Genomic DNA, 23,124 nt, shown 5'->3' on the forward strand with positions numbered 1-23,124 from the left:
TGAGTCTCTGGACAGGGGTAGGTGCCGGGGTCCAGGGCGTCTGTACGAGGTAGGTGCCTGGGTTCCTGGGTCTCTCGACAGGGGTAGGTGCCAGAGTTCCTGGGTCTCTGGACAGGGGTAGGTGCCGCGGTCCTGGGTCTCTGGGCAAGGGCAGGTACCGGGGTCAAGGGCCTCTGGGCAGTGGTATGTGCCAGGGGTCCTGGGTCTCTGGAAAGGATAGTTGCCAGTGGTCGGGGTCTCTGGACAAGGGTAGGTACAGGGGGGCCTGGGTCTGTGGACAGGTGTAGGTGCCTGGAGTCTGGGTCTCTGGACAGGGGTAGGTGCCGGGGTCCAGGGCTCCTGGACAAGGCTAGGTTCCCAGGGGCCTGGGTCTCAGGACAGGGGTAGGTGCCGTGGGGCCTGGGTCCGTGGAAGGGACAGGAGCCGGAGGCCTGGGTCTCTCAACGGGGGTAGGTTCTGGGGGTCCTGGGTCACTGAACAGGGGTAGGTGCCGGGGTTCCTGGGTCTCTGGACGGGGGTAGGTTCCGGGGGACCTGGGCCTGGGTAGGTGTCGGGGTCCAGGGCCTCTGGATAGGGCCAGGACCCGGGGGTCCTTGGTCTCTGGACAGGGATAGGTGCCGGGGACCTGGGTCTCTGAACGGGGGTAGGTGCCAGGGTCCTGGGTCTCCGGACAGGGTAGGTGCCGGGGGCCTAGGCCTCCTAACAGGGGCAGTTGCTAGGGGGTCTGGGCCTCCGGACAGGGGCAGGTGCCGGGGGGCCTGGGTCTCCGGACAGAGGCATGGGCCGGTTTGCCCGGGACCCCGGAAAGCGGCAGGGGCCCGGGGGGCCTGGGACTCCAGACAGGGGTAGGTGCCGGGTGGCCTGGGTCTCCGGATAGGGATAGGTGCTGAGGGGCTTGAGTCTCTGGGAGGGGCAGGTTCTGGGCGGGGTCACTGAACGGGGGTATGCGTCGGGGGGCCTGGTTCTTTGGACAGGGGCAGGTGCCGGGGGCCTGGATCTCTGAACGCGGGTAGGTGCCGGGGGCCTGGGTCTTTGGACAGAAATAGGCACCGGGGTCCGGGGCCTCTGGACAGGGCTAGGTGCCTGGGGCCTGGGTCTCTGGACGGGGTAGGTGCCAGGGTTCCTGGGTCTCTGGACGGGGTAAGTGCCGGGGCCCTGTGTCTCTGGACAGGGGTAGGTGCTGGGGGGCCTGGGTCTGTGGACAAAGGCAGGTGCAGGGGTCCAGGGCCTCTGGACAGGGCTAGTTTCCGGGGGGCCTGGGTCTCTGGAGAGGGGTAGGTGCCCGAAAGCCTGGGTCTCTGGACAGGGCTAGGTGCCTGGGGCCTGGGTCTCTGGACAGGGGAAGGTGCCAGGGGTCCTGGTTCTCTGGACGGTGTAAGTGCTGGGGCCCTGTGTCTCTGGACAGGGGTAGGTGTTGGGGGGCCTGGGTCTGTGGACAGAGACAGGTGCCGGGGTCCAGGGCCTCTGGACAGGGCTAGTTTCCGGGGGGCCTGGGTCTCTGGAGAGGGGTAGTTGCCCGAAGTCTTGGGTCTCTGGACAGGGGTAGGTGCCAGGGTCCAGGGCCTCTGGACAGGGTCAGGCGCCAGGTGTCCTGGGTGTCTGGACAGGGGTCGGTGCCAGGGGGCCTGGGTCTCTGGACAGGTGTAGGTGCCGTGGTCCAGGGCCTCTGGAGAGGGTAGGTTCCGGGGTCCTGGGTCTCTGGATACGGGTAGGAGCCAGGGGACCTGGGCCTGGGTAGGTGCCGGCGTCTGGGGCCTCTGGACAGGTGCAGGTGCCGGGGTCCTGGGTCTCTGGACAGGGGTAGGTGCCAGAGGGCCTGGGTCTCTGGACAGGGATAGGTCCCGGGGTCCACGGCCTCTGGACAGGGCAAGGTACCGGGGGGCCTGTGTCTCTGGACAAGGGTAGGTGCCGGGGGGCCTGGGCCTGGGTAGGTGCCGGGGTCCAGGGCCTCTGGACAAGGGCAGGTGCCGGGGGCCTGGGTCTCTGGACAGGATCAGATACTGGGGATCATGGGACTCTGGACAGGGTTAGGTGTTGGGGGGCCTGGGTCTCTGGACAGGGGTAGGTGACAGGGGTCCTGGACCTCTGGACAGAGTAGGTGCCGGGGGCCTGGGTCTCTGGACAGGGGCAGGTGCCAGGGGGCCTTGGACTCCGGACAGGGGTAGGTTCCGGGGGCCCTGGGTCTCTGGAGAGGGTAGGTTCCGGGGAGCCTGGGTCTCTCAACAGGGGCAGGTACCGGAGGGCCTGGGTCTCTGGACACGGGCAGGTGCCGGGGGGCCTTGGTCTCTGGACAGGGGAAGGTGCCGGGGTCCAGGTCCTCTGGACAGGGGCAGGTGCCGGAGGGCCTGGGTCTCTGGACAGGGATAGGTCCCAGGATCCATGGCCTCTGGACAGGGCAAGGTGCTGGGGGGCCTGTGTCTCTGGACAAGGGTAGGTGCCAGGGGGCCTGGGTCTCTGGGCAGGGTGAGGTGTCGGGAGGCCTCGGTCTCCGGACAGGGGTAGGTGCCGGAGTTCAGATCCTCTGGACAGGGTAGGTGCCGGGGTCTGGGTCTATGGACAGGGTTAGGTGCCAGGGGTCCTGAGTCTCTGGATGGGGGTAAGTGCCGAGGGGCCTGGGCCTTGGTAGATGCCAGGGTCCAGGGCCTCTGGACAGGGGTAGGTGCAGGGGGACCTGGGTCTCTGGACACGGACAGATGCTGGGGACCTGGTTCTCTGGACAGGGGTAGTTGCCAGGGGCTGGGTCTCTGGACAGGGGTAGGTGCCGGGGGCCTGGGTCTCTGGACCCGGGTAGGTGCCGGGGGCGTGGATCTCTGGACAGGTGTAGGTGCCGGGGTCCTGAGTCTCTGGACAGACGTAGGTGCCGGGGGTCCTGGGTCTCTGGACAGGGGTAGGTGCCGTGGGGCATGGGTCTCTGGACAGGGGCAGGTGCCGGGGGGCCTGGATCTCTGGACAGGGGCAGGTGATGGGGGCCTGGGTCTCTGGACAGGGGTAGGTGCCGGTGGCCTGGGTCTCTGGAGAAGGTTAGGTGCCAGGGTTCCTGGATCTCTGGACAAGGTAGGTTCCGGGGGTCTGTGTCTCTGGACAGGGGTAGGTGCCGGGGTCCACGGCCTCTGGACAGTGGCAGGTGCCGGGGGTCCTGGGTGTTTGGACAGAGGTAGGGGCCGAGGGTCCTGTGTCTCTAGAAAGGGATAGGTGCTGGGGGGCCTGGGCCTGGGTAGGTTCCACGGTCCAGGGCCTCTGGACAGGGGTAGGTGCCGGGGGACCAGGGTCTCCGGGAGGGGCAGGTGCCGGGGGCCTGGGTCTCTGAAGGAGGATAGGAACCGGGGGGCCTGGGTCTCCGGACAGGGGTAGGTGCCGGAGTACAGATCCTCTGGACAGGGTAGGTGCCGGGGGCCTGGGTCTCTGGACAGGGTTAGGTGCCAGGGGTCCTGAGTCTCTGGACGGGGGTAAGTGCCGGGGAGCCTGGGCCTGGGTAGGTGCCAGGGTCCAGGGCCTCTGGACAGGGCTAGGTGCAGGGGGACTTGGGTCTCTGGACACGGACAGATGCCGGGGACCTGGGTCTGTGGACAGGGGTTGGTTCCGGGGTCCTGAATCTCTGGACAGGGGCATGTGCCAGGGGGCCTGGGTCTGTGGACAGGGGTAGGTTCCGGGGGACCTGGGTCTCTGGACAGAGGCAGGTGCCGGGGGGCCTGAGTCTCTTGACACGGGTACGTGCCGGGGGTCTTTGCTCTCTGGACAGGGGTAGGTGCCGGGGGGCCGGGGTCTCTGGACAGGGGTAGGTGCCGGGGGGCCTGGGTCTCTGGATGGGGGCATGTGCCGGGGGGCCTGTGTCTCTGGACAGGGGTAGCTGCTGGGGGCGGGTGTCTCTGGGCAGGTGTAGGTGCCAGGGGTCCTGAGTCTCTGGACAGGGGAGGTGCCGGGGGCCCGGGTCTCAGGACAGGGGTAGGTGCCGTGGTCCTGAGTCTCTGGACAGGGTTAAGTGCCGGAGGCCTGGGTCTCTGGACAGGTGTAGGTGCCGGGACGCCTTGGTCTTTGGATAGGGGTAGGTGCTGCGGGTCCTGGGTCTCTGGAAGGGGTAGGTGCCTTGGTCTCTGTATAGGGGTAGGTGCTGGGGGGCCTGGGTCTCTGGAAGGGGCAGGTGCCGGGGGCCTAGGTCTCTGAACGGTGGTTGTTGCCAGGGGGCCTGGGTCTCTGGACGGGTAGGTGCCAGTGGTCCTTGGTCTCTGGACGGGGGCAGGTGCCAGGGGGCCTGGGCCTCGGTAGGTGCCGGATTCCAGGGCCTCTGGACAGGGAAAGGTGCTGGGGGGACTGGGTCTCTGGACAGGGGCTGGTTCCGGGGGCCTGGGTCTCTGAATGGGGATAGGTGCCGGGATCCAGGGCCTCTGGACAGAGGTAGGTGACGGGGGCCTGTGTCTCCGGACAGGGTAGGGGCTGCGGGCCTGGTTCTCTGGAAAGGGTTAGGTGTCGGGGTCCTGGGTCGCTGAACAGGGGTAGGTGTTGCGGTCCTGTGCCTCTGGACAGGGGTAGGTATTGGGGGACCTGGGTCTTTAGACAAGGGTAGGTGTGGGGTCCTGGGCCTCTGGACAGGGGCAGGTGCCGGGGTCCAGGGCCTCTCGACAGGGGCACGTGCCGTGGGGCCTGGGTCTCTGAACAGGGGTAGGTGCCGGGGGCCTGGGTCTCTGGACAGGGGCTGGTGCCGGGGGCCTGGGTCTCTCAACGGGGGTAGGTGCCTGGGGCCTGGGTCTCTGGACAGGGACAGGTGCCTGGGGGCCTGGGACTCGACATGGGTAGGTCCCGGGATCCAGGGCCTCTGGATACGGGCAGGTTCCGGGAGGCCTGGGTCTCTTGACAGGGGCAAATGCAGAGGCACCTGGGTCTCTGGACAGGGATAAGTGCTGGCTGGCCTGAGTCTGGGGACAGGGGTAGGTTCCCGGGGGGCCCGGGTCTCTGGACAGGGGTACGTGCCGGTGTCCAGGGCCTCTGCACAGGGCTAGGTGCCGGGGGCCCTGGGTCTCTGGACAGGGTAGGTGCCGGGGGCCTGGGTCTCTGGACAGGGGTAGGTGCCTGGGGGCCTGGGTCTCTGGACATGGGTAGGTGCGGGGTGCTGGACAGGGGTTGGTGTTGGGGGACCTCGGCCTCTGTACAGGGGTAGGTGTTGGGGGACCTTGGTCTCTGGACACGGGTAGGTGCGGGGTCCTGGGCTTCTGGACAGAGGCAGCTGCCGGGGGTTGGGGTCTTTCGACAGGGGCAGATGCCGAGGGGCCTAGGCCTTGGTAGGTGCCGGTGTCCAGGGCCTCTGAACAGGGTCAGGTGCCGGGGTTTAGGTCTCTGTACAGGGGCAGGTGCCGGGGGGGCCTGGGTCTGTGGACAGGGGAAGGTGCCGGGGGGGCTGGGTGTCTGGACAGTGGTAGGTGTCGGAGGGGCTGGGTGTCTGGATAGTGGTAGGTGCCGGGGGGCCTGGGTCTCTGGACAGGGGTAGGTGCCGGGGGGCCTGGGTCTCTGCACAGGGGTAGGTGCCGGGGGGCCCGGGTCTCTTGACAGGTACAGGGGCCGGGGGGCCTGGGTATCCGGACAGGGGTACCCTGGCCAGGGTCCAGGGCATCTGGACATGTTCAGGTGCCGCGGGCATGGGTCTTTTCACACGGGCAGATGCGGGGGCGCCTATGTCTCTGGACAGAGGTAGGTGCCGGAGGGCCTGGGTCTCTGGACAGGGTAGATGCCGGCGTGCCTGGGTCTCTGGACCGGTGTAGGTGCCGGGGGTCCTGAATCTCTGGACAGGGGTAGGTGCCCGGAGCCTGGGTCTCTGGACAGGGGTAGGTGCCGGGAGGCCTGGGTCTGTGGACAGGGGCAGATGCCGGGGTCCAGGGCCTCTGGACAGGGCTAGGTGCCGGGGTGCCTGAGTCTCTGGACAGGGGTAGCTGATGGGGGCGGGTGTCTCTGGGCAGGTGTAGGTGCCAGGGGTCCTGAGTCTCTGGACAGGGGAGGTGCCGGGGGCCCGGGTCTCAGGACAGGGGTAGGTGCCGGGGTCCTGAGTCTCTGTACAGGGGTAAGTGCCGGAGGCCTGGGTCTCTGGACAGGTGTAGGTGCCGGGACGCCTTGGTCTTTGGATAGGGGTAGGTGCTGCGGGGTCTGGGTCTCTGGAAGGGGCAGGTGCCTTGGTCTCTGTATAGGGGTAGGTGCTGGGGGGCCTGGGTCTCTGGAAGGGGCAGGTGCCGGGGGCCTAGGTCTCTGAACGGTGGTTGTTGCCAGGGGGCCTGGGTCTCTGGACGGGTAGGTGCCTGGGGTCCTTGGTCTCTGGACGGGGGCAGGTGCCAGGGGGCCTGGGCCTCAGTAGGTGCCGGGTTCCAGGGCCTCTGGACAGGGAAAGGTGCTGGGGGTACTGGGTCTCTGGACAGGGGCTGGTGCCGGGGGCCTGGGTCTCTGAACGGGGATTGGTGCCGGGATCCAGGGCCTCTGGACAGAGGTAGGTGACGGGGGCCTGGGTCTCCGGACAGGGTAGGGGCTGGGGGCCTGGTTCTCTGGAAAGGGTTAGGTGTCGGGGTCCTGGGTCGCTGAACAGGGGTAGGTGCGGGGTCCTGAACAGGGGTAGGTGTTGCGGTCCTGTGCCTCTGGACAGGGGTAGGTATTGGGGGACCTGGGTCTTTAGACAAGGGTAGGTGTGGGTTCCTGGGCCTCTGGACAGGGGCAGGTGCCGGGGTCCAGGGCCTCTCGACAGGGGCACGTGCCGTGGGGCCTGGGTCTCTGAACAGGGGTAGGTGCCGGGGGCCTGGGTCTCTGGACAGGGGCTGGTGCCAGGTCCTGGGTCTCTCGACGGGGGTAGGTGCCTGGGGCCTGGGTCTCTGGACAGGGACAGGTGCCTGGGGGCCTGGGACTCGACATGGGTAGGTCCCGGGATCCAGGGCCTCTGGATACGGGCAGGTTCCGGGGGGCCTGGGTCTCTTGACAGGGGCAAGGGCCTGGTTCTCTTGACAGCGGTGGGGACAGGGGACTGCGTGGGGACAGCGGCGGGGACAGTGCCCAGTGTGGGTACAGAGGCGGGGACAGTGCCCAGCATGGGGACAGTGCCCATCATGGGGACAGTGGCAGGGACAGGTGACTGCGTGGGGACAGCGATGGGGACAGTGCCCAGTGTGGGGACAGTTGCGGGGACAGGGGACTGCGTGGGGACAGCGGCACGGGCAGTGCCCAGCGTGGGTACAGCGGTGGGGACAGGGGACCACGTGGGGACAGCGGCTGGGACAGTGCCCAGCGTGGGGACAGTGGCAGGGACAGTGCCCAGCGTGGGGACAGCGGCCATGGTGCTCCTGCCGGGCCCTTCCCTGCAGCCCAGCGTTCTTCAGGCCTCTGCCATTGGTCCCCACACCTGCTGCTGGCTCTGCACAGATGGGACCCCACCGCGTCCCCTGCAGCCTTCAGGTCACAGCCCAGAACGGCCCAGTTCATGCGGAAATCAGAACAGGCCAAGGGTGGCGTTTAAGGCTGCAGGAGGGCGGGGGCATGAGGCGTGAGAAGGAACTTTGTAGTCTGACTTAAAGTCGAGTTCGTGGTTGCTGGTGTTTTCTCCGGAGTTTCTTCAATGAAACCAGAGGTGCTGGGGAAGACGAGGGTGAATGCTGACCCCACCCCAAACGTGCTCCCACGAGGAGCTCCTGTGCCCAGCAGGCAGTTTCCAAATCTCATCTTTACGTTCCCAGATTACCCTCCAGGCCTAGATTTGAGTTTGCCAATTCCCCGGCCTGGCAAAGCTGTGCCTTCTCTAGCGGAACCAAGCCCTGCCCCTTAGACAAGCTGGCCCTCAGCTGGGCCTCATGGGGAACAAGGTTGGAACTTTCCAGGAGGTTTTAGTGTAGGGCTGTGGTGGCTGGGGGTGCCGGGGGCTCCAGGGCAGGGAAGCCACTGGTCAGTGAGAGCGGCCTGAAGTCTGGGTGATGGGGGTGCCGGGGGGCCCAGGGCAGGGAAGCCGCTGGTCAGCGAGAGCAGCCTGAAGTCTGGGTGATGGGGGTGCCGGGGGGTCCAGAGCAGGGAAGCCGCTGGTCAGCGAGAGCGGCCTGAAGTCTGGGTGAGGGCCCTGGGTGCTGTGCCACTGGAACGATCGTGTGACCCCCCATTTTCTTCAGGGCGAGCCTGGAGCCGACGGGGAGGCAGGGAGACCCGGGAGCTCAGGGCCACCTGGAGACCTGGTGAGGATGTGCACGGCCCCCGCGGATGGGGGGGTTCGAACCCCCAGGGAGGGTTCGGGAGATGGAGCCGCCATCCTACCCCTGTCTCCCACAGGGCGAGCCAGGAGAGCCTGGTCCCCCAGGAGAGAAAGGAGAGGCGGGCGATGAGGTGAGTTCCCCGGGGTCTCTCCACAGCCCTGAGACCAAACGCAGGGGTGCGCCAGCCTAACACCGGCATTTCTTCCTCTTCCTCCCAGGGGAACCCGGGACCTGATGGTGCCCCCGGGGAGCGGGTGAGTGGGGCAGGGCGGCCTGTGCGGTTGGCCTCACCATGTCGCTGTGGGCATGGCCTCCACGGCCCAGTCGGTCCTCCCAGCGCTGAGATCCACAGCGCTCTGGTCCAAGCCAAGTGGGCTTTCACCTGCGCGTCCAGGATACCTCCGCTCTCCGGCGGGTTTTCGTTCTGTGGAGAGCACGGCTTGCTTGGCCCTTCCCACGGTCTCGGAGCGGGTGGGACCTGGGGGACAGGGAGACTCCGGCCTCTGGAACCAGGGGGCATGAGGTGGAGGGACGGCCCGTCCCAGGGGTCCTGCTGAGGGAGTCACCTGGGCCAGGCCTCCAGCCCCACCCCAGCCAGGCGTGAGTTCCAATAGCTGAAGCTTCTCCCCTCCACGTCTCTCCACTCAGGGCAGCCCTGGAGAGAGAGGACCACGGGGGACCCCAGGCACGCGGGGACCAAGAGGAGACCCTGTGAGTCACAGTTCTTGGACCTGGGACCCCACGGGTCAGCAGATGCTGTGGCCGGGTCAGGCCTTCAGAGCCACAGGATGTGCCACAAAGTCCCCGTGGCACCCAGACTCGGCCAACCCGTTGCCACACCATCCGGAGGGCAGCCCCCGAAGCCTGATGCTGGGTTGGTGTGAAGGTGCTGCCCTCCGGGCCCGGTGCCCACCTTCCCACCAGGCCGCGTCCACATTTCTGCATCTGAGCTTGGGTTCTTCTTTGGAATAATTTTCCTTTGTTAAAATTGCCAGAATGAGGAAGTTGAGTCAGAACCCCAGATGGGAAACCAGGCCAGCAGGGCATCTGCTTGGGGAGTATTGACAGAGACGCCTTGCCCCAGAGCCGAGATGCTGGCAGCCCCAGGGGCCACCTCCCACCTTCAGCTCCATGGGCCGTGGGCCTCGATAGGCCACCCCACAGCCCAGCCTAGGGGTGCAGAAGCGCCTGGCCTTTCTCCGTCCTGTGACATGTCCTGGGGCGTGGCAGCTGGCAGACTTGGTGTGTCTCAGTCCCACCCGGCTCAGGGACAGTGAGGGCCTGGCAGGCAGAGTGAGGAGGAGAGAATGCCCCGTGTGCCCAGCTGAGCTGCCAGGCCTCAGGACACGCAGCTCCCGTGCGCCGTGACAGTTGGCCAGGGCTCCAGCAGGGCCGGGGAGCTGAGCTACGGCCAGGGCCTCCGCAGAGGGACAGGGATTTGGCCCACTGGGAGATGAGGGCTTTCTGAACCCCTCCTTGGGAGCTCCCAGAAGCACACAGCCCCCATGGGGGTTTAGGGGTACGTCAAAGCAGGGGTCATGTGACTTAGTGACTCAGACCGCCTTCTAAGCCCACCCCTCTGAGATCAGGAAATGAGACGGAGGGCCAGGCAGAGCCCAGAGGAAGGGCTGGGGCTCTGGTTTCCCAGCAGGCCACGGGTCTGTGGCTACAGAGACTTTCCAGGTCAGCAGAGCTCTCTGGAGAAGCTGGGGTGCAGGCAGGGTGGCCTCTGGGGCCCAGGAGGAGCTGCGGCCTCCTGAATGGAGACAGCCAGCCACGCTGGCAGCCACACAGATAACCACGCACGTGAGCCAAGGAAACGCTTGGCAAGGCTGGGAAGGGGCTGTGCGGGAGGGAAGGCCGGAGCCACCCATTGCCCACCGTGGACCCCACACTCCGGCTCCCAGTGTGCCCAGGCAGCTGTCCTCCCCAAGGATGGCCCAGCCCCATACTCACGGCTTGTTCGTCCCCAGGGTGAAGCTGGCCCGCAAGGCGACCAGGGACGAGAAGGGCCCGTTGGTATCCCCGGAGACCCGGTAGGAAGCCCTGTGGGGTTGCAGGGTGTGGGCCCATTTGGGTCTTGGGGGTAGATACGTCCCAGCAGCTCACGCACTGGGGACTCATTTACATTTGAGGGCGTCTGCCTTCCCGTAGACCTCGGGGTGTCCCTGCGTGGGAGCCGGCTGCAGGGAGGCGAGGCGCAGCCTGGGCTGGGCTGGGTGTGGATTGGTGAGTGCAGGCTCAGCGCCCAGGGGACCGACCCTCAGATGCTCAGTCCCAGGTGGAGGAGCACCGTCTGGGGACCCCGTCTGGAGCAAGGGCGCCTCACAGTGGGGAAGAGGTGCTTGATCCCCTGGGAGACACTGTGGGGGCTTGGTCAGCATTTGTTTCTGGGTCAGGAGCCAGGCATGGCTGTGGCTGGAGGGAGACTGGGGATTGTGAGCCTATGGAAGGTTCCAGAATTCCAGGGTACAGGGATGAAAATGCACTTTCACCTCATGCTAAATTCCCCTCTCTGAGCCTCTGGAATCGCTGTGCACGGCTCAAGGCCTTCTGTCTCTTCCCGCTTCTGGAGACGGCCGTGATGGTGTCCGCACTATGCTGCTGCCTGCAGGCCGGGCTGGGCCCTTTCTGCCTCGTCCGGGGGCTCGCTCTCCCTCATGGACAGGAAGGCCTCCACGCGGTCACACCCAAGTCTGTGCTCTCCAAGCTTGTCTGCTTCTGTGGAGGAATTGACCTTACGGCCCCACGTGGGCAGCTGCCCACCCACCGAGCACAAGGCCAGACCCCAGACATGGCCGCTGTCTCAGCCGCTGGTCACTTTAGCAAGACAGGGCCTAAGACCCAGGGAAGTGGGAGCGGCTGTCCCAGTGCAAGGCCCCTGTGTTTCTGTGCACAAGGTGAAATCGTGCTTTTGTGATGCCAGTAGCTGTTACACAGCTGTTGAAAATACCTGAGTCACGGATTAGCACCCGGCAGGGCTTGGCAGGCAGGGTCTGGGCCGTTCGTCCGCCTGGTCCTGCGTGCCCCTCGTGGCAGGGGCAGAAAGGGCTCCTGGCACCTTCCTGGGGACGTGCGCGGCCGCAGCCTCTGATCCTCTCTGCCCTTTGAGCTCCGGCCACTGTCCGCCCGAGGCTGACCTGCTGTGTGGTCACCCCAGGACAGGGCCGAGTGCAGGCCACCGTGAGTGGAAGTGGCCGAGCGGCCAGTGGCAGGCTATGGAGAGCAGGTGGTGTGGGGCTGTGTTTCAGGCTCGGCGGCTGCTCAGGACCTTGGCAGCAGGAAGCCCACAGGCAAAAGTCTCAGTGGGACTGAACGTCCAGAGGCCGGGACCTGCCTGGAGAATTCTGACCACACCCTTCCTGCTTTCTGTTTTCAGACTAGTTAGCAGTCGCTCTAAGATAAAACAAAGCAGCTTTCAAGAGCTGTGGTAGGAGAGGGTCCTGTAAGCCGGCCGGCTGCGGGGCCTCCGGAGCCTCCCGTGCCGAGGGGCGGGCTGCACGGGCGCTGGCTGCTCCGGTGCCCAGGGATCTGGGGAGCAGTTCCCCCCAACGCCTGAGGCCGGGGCACCCTCTGACCCGTTGCTCACAGTTGTCTGGCCAAGGCAGGCGCATGTTCACCTGGAGCCTCCCTGGGGCCTTTCAGGGCCTGGGGGTGTGGACAGGTGGCTTTGGAGCTCCCGGCTGGCCTCCCGGACTCTCCCTGCTCAGCCCTTGCCAGCCTTACCCCTCCCCTCCACGCAGCCCAGCACGGGGTTGCATCCCCCGTCTACCTGTGGACGCCAGAAGGGGCTGGGCCCTCAGTGCTGGTCCTGGGAGCTGCCCCCGGGAGCCGCCTCTGCTGCAGCTCTCCTCCTGGTGCCTGTGGCGTGGTCTGACTGTGCTGTGTTTCAGGGTACATTGGTGAGGTCCAGGCCTCCCGCCTCCCACTCACCTGGCCCAGGATACCCTCCTTTCCATCCTCCCTCCTGCCCCCCTGCTCACGTTCCCAAGGCAGGGTGTCAGGGTACCAGACTAAGCCCTGTGAACCCCAAGTTTGGTGAGTTCTGGGCTTCCTTGAGGCCCGTGTGCAAAGTCCCCAGTTAAATGTGCAATCCTGACGCTGCAGGACATGGTCACGCGGGTTGCAGGGGCCTCAAGGCCAGGGCTGGGTGCACGCGGGGTACAGGGGCCTCACGGCCAGGGCTGGGTGCACGCGGGGTACAGGGGCCTCACGGCCAGGGCTGGGTGCACGCGGGGTGCAGGGGCCTCAAGGCCAGGGCTGGGTGCACGCGGGGTACAGGGGCCTCACGGCCAGGGCTGGGTGCACGCGGGGTACAGGGGCCTCACGGCCAGTGCTGGGTGCACGCGGGGTGCAGGGGCCTCACGGCCAGGGCTGGGTGCACGCGGGGTGCAGGGGCCTCACGGCCAGGGCTGGGTGCACGCGGGGTTCAGGGGCCTCACGGCCAGGGCTGGGTGCACGCGGGGTGCAGGGGCCTCACGGCCAGGGCTGGGTGCACGCGGGGTGCAGGGGCCTCAAGGCCAGGGCTGGGTGCACGCGGGGTGCAGGGGCCTCACGGCCAGGGCTGGGTGCACGTGGGGTACAGGGGCCTCACGGCCAGGGCTGGGTGCACGCGGGGTGCAGGGGCCTCACGGCCAGGGCTGGGTGCACACGGGGTGCAGGGGCCTCACGGCCAGGGCTGGGTGCTTGCATAGTCGAGGTAAGGAGAGCGGTACACCAGATGCCAACTATACAGTACACTAGATGCCTGCCTGGTGGAGTCACGGGTCAGGCTGGAGAGTGGGCCGCTCAGGTAGTGGGAAGCTGTAAACCTTTGAGACGGAACCACCAGGAAAGGCCCCATTGGGAAGCATCAGCCCAACCACAGGCCCAGGGACAGGCGTGCGACCAGCTCATGGTGGGTCTTGCAGGGCCAGTGGCCAGCGGCCGCGTGTACACCACTCCCTTCTCACGCCCACGCTGGGAAGTGCTTGGGGCCCCTGGGCTCAACTCGGAAAGGCCCTCGAGGGTGGGGTCTGGGGCCAGCTCCGGAAATGGACCTCACAGCGGGTCCTCGCGGGATGTGGGGACGCAGTGAAGCCCAGCAGGTGGCCTCAAGTGCAGGTGGGGGCAGGGCCAGTGGTGTCCAGGCTCAGCCCACAGAGGGTCCTGTCGGGGGAAAGGGCCTCGGGGACCAGGCCGAGCCCAGAGAGGGCTGTGAGGGGGTGCAGGCTGGGGCCACTATGGGGGGACAGGAGGGGCAGGTGGTCTGCAGCCTGGGGATCAGCAGCCTCACCCCACCAGCCGGGTGCCCACAGAAGTCACCTGGGAGAAGCTTCAACGCTTGTAGGGGTGGGCCTGGCTCCCCCTGTGCTGACAGGACCAGGGCCTGAGCCTGGGGACCCTGATGCCTCATAGCCTGAGGCCCTCAGTTCAGGGTCAGGGGTGGCCGGGCCTGAGGCTAGGTGAGGCCTGTGTCCCACATGCCACATCTGTCTCTCTACAGGGTGAGGCCGGCCCCGTTGGACCTAAAGGCTACCGAGGAGATGAGGGCCCCCCAGGGTCCGAGGTGAGACCCACTCCCCACCCACCCATGCCCACCAGGGGGACCTGAGGGTCCCAGAAGCCACTCTGCCTGGTGCTGGCCCCACGCCCTCTGGGGACTCCATGGCGCTGGGTGTCCTGGCTCCCGTTGGGTCCTCTCCCGGCCCCAGGAGGGTCCTGCTTCCCTCCAGGGTCACCACGTCTCAGCCTGCTCCCCTCATGCCTCCCTCTTCCCCCTCAGGGCGCCAGAGGAGCGCCAGGACCTGCCGGGGCCCCCGGAGACCCCGGGCTGATGGGTGAGAGGGTGAGTGTCCAACAGCTCGGGCCCTGGGGAGCCCCAGCCCCGCACCGTGGAGCTACCTGGGGTCCCCTGACTGGGCTGGGAGCACCCCAGCATCACTGGCTCCTGGCCACAGTCGGCAGCAGAGCCAGAGGCAGCTTCGAAGGGCCCCTCCTGCCTGGAGATCCAGGTCCCAGGGTCCATGGGGAACAGCAGTGCGGGCGGTTCCAGGGGAGGGAGCTGGCTTCCGGGCCGACAGGCGCCCTGCCTGCAGGTGCTGCTGGTACCCCAGGCCTGGTGATTCGCTCGGTGACAGCTCCTCTGCTCCCCTAGGGTGAAGACGGCCCCCCTGGAAATGGCACGGAGGGCTTCCCTGGCTTCCCCGTAAGTGCCCAGGCGCTGAGCCCACAGGGACATGCCCCAAGCCGCCTCCGGTGCCCTCTTCGGTGGGCTGGGCAGTCTTGGGTGGGTGGGTTGGCCTAGGAATTCTATGATGGATTCTGCCAATCTCAGGCCCTTCCAATGTGCCCCCTTCACGGCCTCCCCTCTCGAATCAGAACACAGCATCACTGCCATGCTTTTCTGTGACAGGGGTATCCGGGCAACAGGGATCCTCCTGGGATAAACGTGAGTACACCTTCTCCCCCGTCTGGCTGTGGGCACATACACTTCACAGTCATAGGGACACACACATGTGAACATACAGGTGCAGAAGGGCTCCTGAACAAAGATACAGGGTACACAGGCACCCACGGCTGCCCCACTGTCTGTGGTCACGGCCCCGGCTGGCATCGGCTCCAGAGGAAGCCCAGGCTGGTGGCCAAGGCCGGCGAGGCTCCCACCGGGGTGCCGCCTGTGGGAGCCCCACACTGCCCTGGTGGAGGGGGAAAGTGTGGGGGAAGAGAGTGGGGGAAGGGAGGGGGAAGAGAGTGGGGGAGGGGAGGGGGAAGAGAGTGAGTGAAAGGAGGGGAAGAGAGTGGGTGAAAGGAGGGGGAAGAGAGTGGGTGAAGGGAGGGGGAAGAGAGTGGGGGAAGGGAGGGGGAAGAGAGTGGGGGAAGGGAGGGGGAAGAGAGTGGGTGAAGGGAGGGGAAGAGAGTGGGTGAAGGGAGGGGGAAGAGTGTGGGGGAAGGGAGGGGGAAGAGAGTGGGGGAAGAGAGTGGGGAAGGGAGGGGGAAGAGAGGTGGGAAGGGAGGGGGAAGAAAGTGGGGGAAGGGAGGGGGCAGAGAGTGGGGGAAGGGAGGGGGCAGAGAGGGGGAAGGGAGGGGGCAGAGAGTGGGGGAAGGAGGGGGAAGAGAGTGGGAGAAGGGAGGGGGAAGAGAGTGGGGGAAGAGTGTGGGGGGAGGGGGAAGAGAGTGGGGGAAGGTGGGGGAAGAGTGTGGGGAAAAGGAGGGAGGAAGAGGGCGAAGAGTGCCTGCCTTATCTTTTTCTTTTTCCTTTTAAAATTTTGGCTTCCTAAAAAGAAAATAAAACCCTTGTTAACCCAAGTACTCTCCTGTTCCTGCAGGGTACAAAAGGCTACCCAGGCCTCAAGGGGGATGAGGGGGAAGCCGGGGACCCTGGAGATGATGTAAGTGTGGATGAGGAGCGGGACCAGCCCTGAGGCAGCCTGGGCCACAGAGGGGTGGCCCTCGGAGGGCAGTGGATGGGCACAGCCGGGGGGTGCTGCATGGGCCCAGCTGCTGGACGCTCTGTGGACTGGGCCAGTGCACAGATGACCAGACGGTCCATGGTCTGTTGAGACAACACGGTTTTCTTCCAGAACAACGACATTGCACCCCGAGGAGTCAAAGGCGCGAAGGGGTACCGCGGCCCCGAGGGCCCCCAGGTGGGTGGTTGGGACCTGGGTGCTGGGGCTCGGGAACGCTGGAAGAGGTTGGGAGAGTGGGAGGCAGCAGGAGGGAATTTTGGGGAGCACATCATCTCAGAGGATAGGGCTTTGGTGGGTGGGAGGTGCCAGTCGGCAGGGTGGGGTGGTGGCCAGGGAGACAGTGAGTCCTCAGGATGGGGCCCCGCCTAGACCACTAGTGTGCGAAGTGTCAACTGCCCTCACAGAACCCTCATGGGGAGACAGGGGGCGGGCAGGGAGGGGACGGGGTGGGGGCGGGCTTGTGCAGTAGGCACCTCACCCTCAGAGCTCCTCTTCTCCATTTCTTGGACAGGGGCCCCCAGGACATCCAGGACCACCTGGGCCGGACGTAAGTGGGGCTCTGTGAACATCGCTGGGGGTGACCACTTCGACCTCTGTCCCTTGGGGTGTGGGTCCTGTCCGTGGAAGCTCCTGCCGACACTGCTTGCAGGTGGGGGTGGGTTGTGGAAGAAGAGCTGGTACCAGGTCGGGGGGACACGTGACAGCCATGGGGGACCCGTGAGGACCGTGAGGGGACCCATAATGGTGCTGCTTCGTGACCATGTCAGGGTCCAGCCCAGTAGCAGGTAGTGGGCAGAGCCGGGCACACCTGCAAAGAACCCCCTGCCCAAACCCAGCCCTATGGGGGCCCCGGGAGGGTGACCTGGAGACCCGGCAGCCCCCGCTGGGAGGGGCCGTCCATGGCCTCAGTACCCTCACTTCTCCCTCCCAGGAGTGCGAGATTTTGGACATCATCATGAAAATGTGCTGTGAGTATCTCGCCTTGGAGAAACTGTCCTTATGGAGAGCAGGGCGCCAGCGCAGCCGGTTCCACTCTTAGGAGGGTCTCAGCGCACAGCCTTGACTGAGGAGGCTCCTCGGCCGGCCCCTACCGGCCTCCAAAGCACCCCCAGACCCCGGGCCCCGCACAGGCTGAGAGCCCTTGGCGTCCGGCAGGGAGGGCGGCCGGGGAGGCGGGGAGGCCGCCCCGAGAGCAGGAGTCTCCCTGACGCCGGGACGCGGCCCTGACTGGTCTAACTGACTCTCTCTTCTCAGCTTGCTGTGGTGAGACCCGTGCTCTGCCTCCTGAGAGAATGGTTCCCGGGGGCGGGGAGCGAGGCCTGGGTCCGCGCATGTCACAGGATAGCGAGTGGCGCCCTGGTCCCCGCCTGTGGCTCCCTGCACCTGCCCACCCCCCCGGGGCCTGCTCCAAGCCAGCAGGGTCCTGGGTGCTGGGCTGGGCCTCGTCATCTTTTGCCCTTAACTGAAACAACCAGGAGCGGTTATTTAATAATATATTATTATTTAAATATATTATTTAACCAGGAGAGTTAAATAAATAACCCTGCGCCATCGTTCTGGCCCACAGGCCCCACGCCCAGCCTGGCCAAGGGAGGCCAGCCCTGACCAGCCCACCAGATGGAGGGGCCATGGGAGGGGTGGGCTCATCCTGGGCCAAGCCAGACAGGACCCCACCATGTCAGGGGAGGACATGGCAGCCAAGGAGGGGCCTGGGCGGTGGAGGGGAGGGGCCAGAGCAGTGGAAGGGTGGGGCCTGGGCAGTGGAGGGGCGGGGCCTGGGTGGTGGGGGCGTGGCCTGGGCCATGGAGGGGTGGGCCCTGTGTGGTGGAGGGGCAGGCCCTGGGTGGTGGATGGGCGGGGCCTGGGTGGTGGGGGCGGGGCCTGGGCCGTGGAGGGGTGGGGCGTGCTCTGCTGACACCTTCCCTGCCTGCAGAATGCAAGTGCGGCCCCATCGACCTCCTCTTCGTGCTGGACAGCTCAGAGAGCATCGGCCTGCAGAACTTCGAGATCGCCAAGGACTTCGTGGTCAAGGTCATCGACCGACTGAGCCGGGACGAGCTGGTCAAGGTGAGGCGGCCTCACCCTGTCCAGCTCCACCAAGCCCAGGCGCACCCGGGCCCTGCCATCCGGCCCTGCCAGGGCCAGACCCCAGCCCCACGAGCAGCTGCATCCATCCCTGTGACTGCCCTGCTCGTGACGGGGATGCCAGGCAGGCGCCAGCCTGTCCAGGCCTCCAGCTCCATCTGGCAAGGCTGGCACACTCCACACAGGTGCCTCGGATGAGAGACAGCACCCCTCCCCTCCTTGAGGGGCTGCAGTCCCGGGTCCTGAGTCCTGGGGGTGGCTTCAGGGCTTGTCCCTCGTGGACGGAACCCAGGAGTGGGGTTCATCCACCAAGGAGGATTGGTTTGCAGGGGACCCAGGTCCCGGGGCCCGTGCCACCCTCTGGGCACCCACGGCCAACAGAGACACCCGAGGGAGGCTTGTGCGGGCCTGGGGCAAGCCCCGTGCTGACCCTGTGCCTGTTCCGCAGTTCGAGCCGGGGCAGTCGTCTGCGGGCGTGGTGCAGTACAGCCACAGCCAGATGCAGGAGCACGTGAGCCTGCGCAGCCCTGGTATCCGGAACATGCAGGAGCTCAAGGAGTGAGTGCTCCACGTGGCCAGGAGTGTGGCATCTCCAAGGGCCCTCCCACCCCTCACCCCTCACCCCTCACCCCAACCCCTGGCTGCAAGGCGGGCCGGCCCATCCCTGGGGAGGCTGGGTCCTGACCCGATCCCAGGTGGGCTTGGTGCCGCGGCAGGGCTGGGCCCCACAAGCCCCTCACTGTCCAGAGCCATCAAGAGCCTGCAGTGGATGGCGGGCGGCACCTTCACGGGAGAGTCGCTGCAGTACACGCGGGACCAGCTGCTGCCACCCAGCCCGCACAGCCGCATTGCCCTCGTCATCACGGACGGGCGCTCCGACACCCAGAGGGACACCACGCCACTCAACGTGCTCTGCGGCCCAGGCATCCAGGTGGGGTGGCCGCCACAAGGCTGCACCTGCCCCACCTTGGGCACCCTGCAAGCCAGGGTGGCCTTCTCGCCAGGGTGAGGAGGGCAGAGCGGGTGTGCCACACTGACACTGTCTGTCCCCGCAGGTGGTCTCCGTGGGCATCAAGGACATGTTTGACTTTGTCCCGGGCTCCGACCAGCTCAACGTCATTTCCTGCCAAGGCCTGGCACCCTCCCAGGGCAGGCCCGGCATCTCGCTGGTCAAGGAGAACTACGCAGAGCTGCTGGAGGACGCCTTCCTGAAGAATGTCACGGCCCAGATCTGCATAGGTGCGCACAGGATGCCCAGGGCAGGAGCAGCGAGCTCTGTCCCACACAGAGGCCCCCCCCAGCTCGGGGGCCTGTGTGGGACAGCCCTGTGACCTCCGGGGCATGGCCACACCTGTGCTTGGCCGTCAAGGTTCTGGGACATCTTGCGGGGTTACAGGTGGGGCAGCGGGCTCATGCTACACGGCTTTTCTCTTTTGCAGACAAGAAGTGTCCAGATTATACCTGTCCCAGTGAGTACCTCAGTGGCCAGGGTGCATGGGGAGGAGGGTGCATGGGGAGGAGAGTGCCGTGGCTGGGGTGGGGGCTCTGGGAGGAGAGGCTTTGGGGGGGGCTCTGATAAGAGGGGGCTCTGGAAGAAGGGTGCCCCAGCAGGAGGGGGCTCCAGAAGGAGGGTTCTCCTGAGGAGGGGGTCCCGGGAGGAGGGGGCCGAGGGAGGAGAGTGGGTGAGCACCACACATGGTGCCCTCTGGGGAGCTTGGACTCCCTTCGGCCGGCCGGCCAGCCCCCCACGGCTGCATCCTGGGCCTCACGCTAATGCTGCCCGCCCTGCCCTCAGTCACGTTCTCCTCCCCGGCTGACATCACCATCCTGCTGGACGGCTCGGCCAGCGTGGGCAGCCACAACTTTGACACCACCAAGCACTTCACCAAGCGGCTGGCTGAGCGCTTCCTCGAGGCGGGCAGGACGGACCCGGCCCATGACGTGCGGGTGGCGGTGGTGCAGTACAGCGGCACGGGCCAGCAGCGGCCGGAGCGGGCGTCAGTGCAGTTCCTGCAGAACTACACGGTCCTGGCCAGCAGTGTCGACGCCATGGACTTCTTCAACGATGCCACCGACGTCAACGATGCCCTGGCCTACGTGACCCGCTTCTACCGTGAGGCCTCATCCGGCGCTGCCAAGAAGAGACTGCTGCTCTTCTCGGACGGCAACTCGCAGGGCGCCACGCCCGCGGCCATCGAGAAGGCAGTGCAGGAGGCCCAGCGGGCAGGCGTGGAGATCTTTGTGGTGGTTGTGGGCAGCCAGGTGAACGAGCCCCACATCCGCGTCCTGGTCACAGGCAAGACAGCCGAGTACGACGTGGCCTATGGCGAGCGACACCTGTTCCGGGTCCCCAGCTACCAGGCCCTGCTCCGCGGCGTCTTCCACCAGACGGTCTCCAGGAAGGTGGCGCTGGGCTAGCCCGCCCGCAGGCCGGCCCAGACCCTGTCCTCCCACCCCTCCCCACCCATCCTTAAACAGAGTTAAATGGGAGGCGAATTTTCCCCACCCGCCTGATTCACTAGATTTGTTTTGAAGGAACAGCTTGGAAAGCCAGGATGCAGCACGGCTGCCCACTTCCCACAGCGCCCTCCGAGGCTCAGCCCTGCGCTGGCGTCTGCCTGGGCTCCTCGCCCCGGCTCTCCCACCCTCCCTGCCTCCTGCCCGCCCGCTCCTTCCCTGCGCATCTGTGCTGCCTCCCACCTGCCTGAGCCAGACGCCCTCTCAGCCTGTGCCACACGTGCCTCCCTCTCCTCTGTCCCCATAGCTGGCTTTTCCCACCAACCCAGAATTCCTCACCTAACATTTACTTTACACGTAAAGTCAAAGCAAGCTCCTCCTCTCAGCTCATGGCAGCACTGGACTCTGTCTCGTTTTGGGAAACCAAGGTCAGGGGACTGTTGTGGACACAGATCTCAGCCGCTCAGCCCTGTCTCCTGAGGGTCCGGGGGACCAGCCTGGACCTCAGCCCCACAGCCCTGGGGGCTGCTGCTGACCAGCACTGACCCCGACTCAGAGAGCACTCGCAGGGGCGGTGGCTGCACTCAAGACCCTCAAGATTAAAGGTGCTAACCCCGGCTGCTCCTCCCTCCCGCAGAGACCGGGGCTGGGGCTGGACCGAGAATCCCGTGGTGCCACAGAGGCCTGTGTCTTCCTAGAAACAACGCAAACCTCTCCTCCTCACAACAGTGATGTGTTCGATGTTTTCTCCAAGGCCCTCTTTCTACATTCGTGTTATTTTTGCTCCTGTGTTTCCTCTGAACCGTATCCATGTCAACGACTTTTCCAAATAAAGGTTTTCACTCTTCTCCCTGGGGTTCCCCACGAGGTAAAATCCCACTGTGTGCACCAATGGAGCAATCATAGGAGGTCAGGGCCACGTGCCCACCTTCATCACCACCCCTCCCAGGCCACGTGCCCACCCCCATCACCACCCCTCCCAGGCCACGTGCCCACCTTCATCACCACCCCTCCCAGGCCACGTGCCCACCTTCGTCACCACCCCTCCCAGGCCACGTGCCCACCCCCGTCACCACCCCTCCCAGGCCACGTGCCTACCCCCGTCACCACCCCTCCCAGGCCACGTGCCCACCTTCATCACCACCCCTCCCAGGCCACGTGCCCACCCCCATCACCACCCCTCCCAGGCCACGTGCCCACCTTCATCACCACCCCTCCCAGGCCACATGCCCACCTTCATCACCACCCCTCGCAGGCCACGTGCCCACCTTCATCACCACCCCTCCCAGGCCACGTGCCCACCTTCATCACCACCCCTCCCAGGCCACGTGCCCACCCCCATCACCACCCCTCCCAGGCCACGTGCCCACCTTCATCACCACCCATCACAGGCCACGTGCCCACCTCCATCACCACCCGTCCCAGGCCACGTGCCCACCTTCATCACCACCCCTCCCAGGCCACGTGCCCACCTTCATCACCACCCGTCACAGGCCACGTGCCCACCCCCATCACCACCCGTCACAGGCCACGTGCCCACCCCCATCACCACCCGTCACAGGCCACGTGCCCACCCCCATCACCACCCGTCACAGGCCACGTGCCCACCCCCATCACCACCCGTCACAGGCCACGTGCCCACCCCCATCACCACCCGTCACAGGCCACGTGCCCACCCCCATCACCACCCGTCACAGGCCACGTGCCCACCCCCATCACCACCCGTCACAGGCCACGTGCCCACCTTCATCACCACCCGTCACAGGCCACGTGCCCACCCCCATCACCACCCGTCACAGGCCACGTGCCCACCCCCATCACCACCCATCACAGGCCACGTGCCCACCCTCATCACCACCCATCCCAGGCCTTGTGCCCACTCCATCACCACCCATCACAGGCCATGTGCCCACCCCCATCACCACCCATCCCAGGCCAAAATCAGGGCTGCCCTTGGCTAAAGCTGTCCATCCACACCCCTTATCTGCCTCTGCGTCAGTGACATGGAGACCATGCCGTGTCTGTGGACAGGGAGGAGCTGGGGCCAACATCCTGGGCTGAGGGTTCAGGAGCAGATCAGGCCTTAGTAGGCTGGGGCCAGCCACATCCTGCAAGGTCAACCACAAAGGCCAGACTCAGGTTCTAGGCTTGGTACTGAAATGCCCCGGGGAGTTGAGACCCTGCAGGGCCCATAGGAAGATGTCCTGGGAGGCTCCACATTTGGGGCAGAGCAGGGGGAGGGTGGACAGTGGAAGGCGGAGGGCAGTGGTGGCAACAGCTCATCCTCAAGAGAAAGAAGTTCATAGCCCATGAATTCCAGAACCCCAGGTGTCCAGCTGTTCCTTGGGCCGCTGAGAGGCTAAGAGGATGAGGGTCAGAGCGCTGGGCTGGAGGAGGGCGGCAGGGACAGGCAGCGGGGTGAGAGTAGGGCCTCCCGAAGTCCACCCCTGCCTCCCAGGCACTGAGACCTCACCCTCACCCGCACGGACCTCAGCGAACCCCCCAGGTGCTGCGAGCAAGGATCTGCCTCGCTAGATGCTTCACACTCTGTGGCCACCAGAGCTGCGGGAAAATGCCAGGGCCCTGGGTTTCAGGTGGAGAACTGAAGGGAGAGAGGGGCCCGGGGCAGATGCAGTGAGGCAGTGGCCCAGCCCCTCCCGGCTGCCCTGTGGACTTCCTCTGCAGCCGCGGCCCTGGCGACAAGGGCTGGGCTTGGCCAGTAGGACGTTCCCTCATGGTGCCGGGGCCCACACCCAGGCTGCCCCCCAAGGCCCCGCAGAGGCTTCCTCTGGCCGCAGCCCCCACACGGCCGGGCCCAGGCCTGCTCTTCGCCACCCCGGTTTCTGAATGCAACCAGGACACCTCGAGCTGGCCCTCGCCCTCGCCCCGGCTTTCCCCACCGTCAGCCAGGTGAATGATTCCATGGCACCCAC

General features: G+C 66.0%; 1 protein-coding gene and 1 long non-coding RNA gene across 2 annotated transcripts; both read left to right on the forward strand.

The window, feature by feature from the left end:
• The first annotated feature begins 8,021 nt into the window (after window positions 1-8,021).
• On the forward strand, window positions 8,022-8,470 carry LOC135271849 (uncharacterized). Its single transcript, XR_010339980.1, has 3 exons — window positions 8,022-8,180; window positions 8,275-8,328; window positions 8,417-8,470. It is a non-coding gene; the product is annotated as an uncharacterized LOC135271849 (long non-coding RNA).
• Window positions 8,471-8,504: 34 nt separating this feature from the next.
• Window positions 8,505-20,361, forward strand: LOC135271861 (collagen alpha-1(VI) chain-like). The gene is made up of 18 exons (XM_064369880.1): window positions 8,505-8,669; window positions 8,847-8,909; window positions 10,172-10,234; window positions 13,684-13,746; window positions 13,963-14,025; window positions 14,335-14,385; window positions 14,593-14,628; window positions 15,506-15,568; window positions 15,761-15,826; window positions 16,161-16,196; window positions 16,581-16,617; window positions 16,904-16,912; window positions 17,583-17,716; window positions 18,183-18,292; window positions 18,482-18,665; window positions 18,790-18,973; window positions 19,174-19,203; window positions 19,530-20,361. Exons 1-18 carry the CDS (start codon window positions 8,505-8,507, stop codon window positions 20,150-20,152), a joined length of 1,980 nt encoding a protein of 659 aa, XP_064225950.1. The 3' UTR covers window positions 20,153-20,361.
• The last annotated feature ends 2,763 nt before the right edge of the window (window positions 20,362-23,124 follow it).

This window comes from Aotus nancymaae, unplaced genomic scaffold (genome assembly GCF_030222135.1).
Source record: "Aotus nancymaae isolate 86718 unplaced genomic scaffold, 86718_ANA_hifiasm-v0.15.2.pri h1tg000094l, whole genome shotgun sequence".
Taxonomy (NCBI): Eukaryota; Metazoa; Chordata; class Mammalia; order Primates; family Aotidae; genus Aotus; species Aotus nancymaae.

What these genes read in the sequence shown, in the direction of transcription:
- LOC135271861 (XM_064369880.1), top strand. Translation starts at nt 8,505, where the DNA reads ATGGCCTCCACGGCCCAGTCGGTCCTCCCAGCGCTGAGATCCACAGCG. An exon ending in GCGGCCCCGAGGGCCCCCAG is followed by an intron (nt 15,827 to 16,160) that starts GTGGGTGGTTGG and finishes TTTCTTGGACAG; the next exon opens with GGGCCCCCAGGACATCCAGG. An exon ending in GCCGGGACGAGCTGGTCAAG is followed by an intron (nt 17,717 to 18,182) that starts GTGAGGCGGCCT and finishes CCTGTTCCGCAG; the next exon opens with TTCGAGCCGGGGCAGTCGTC.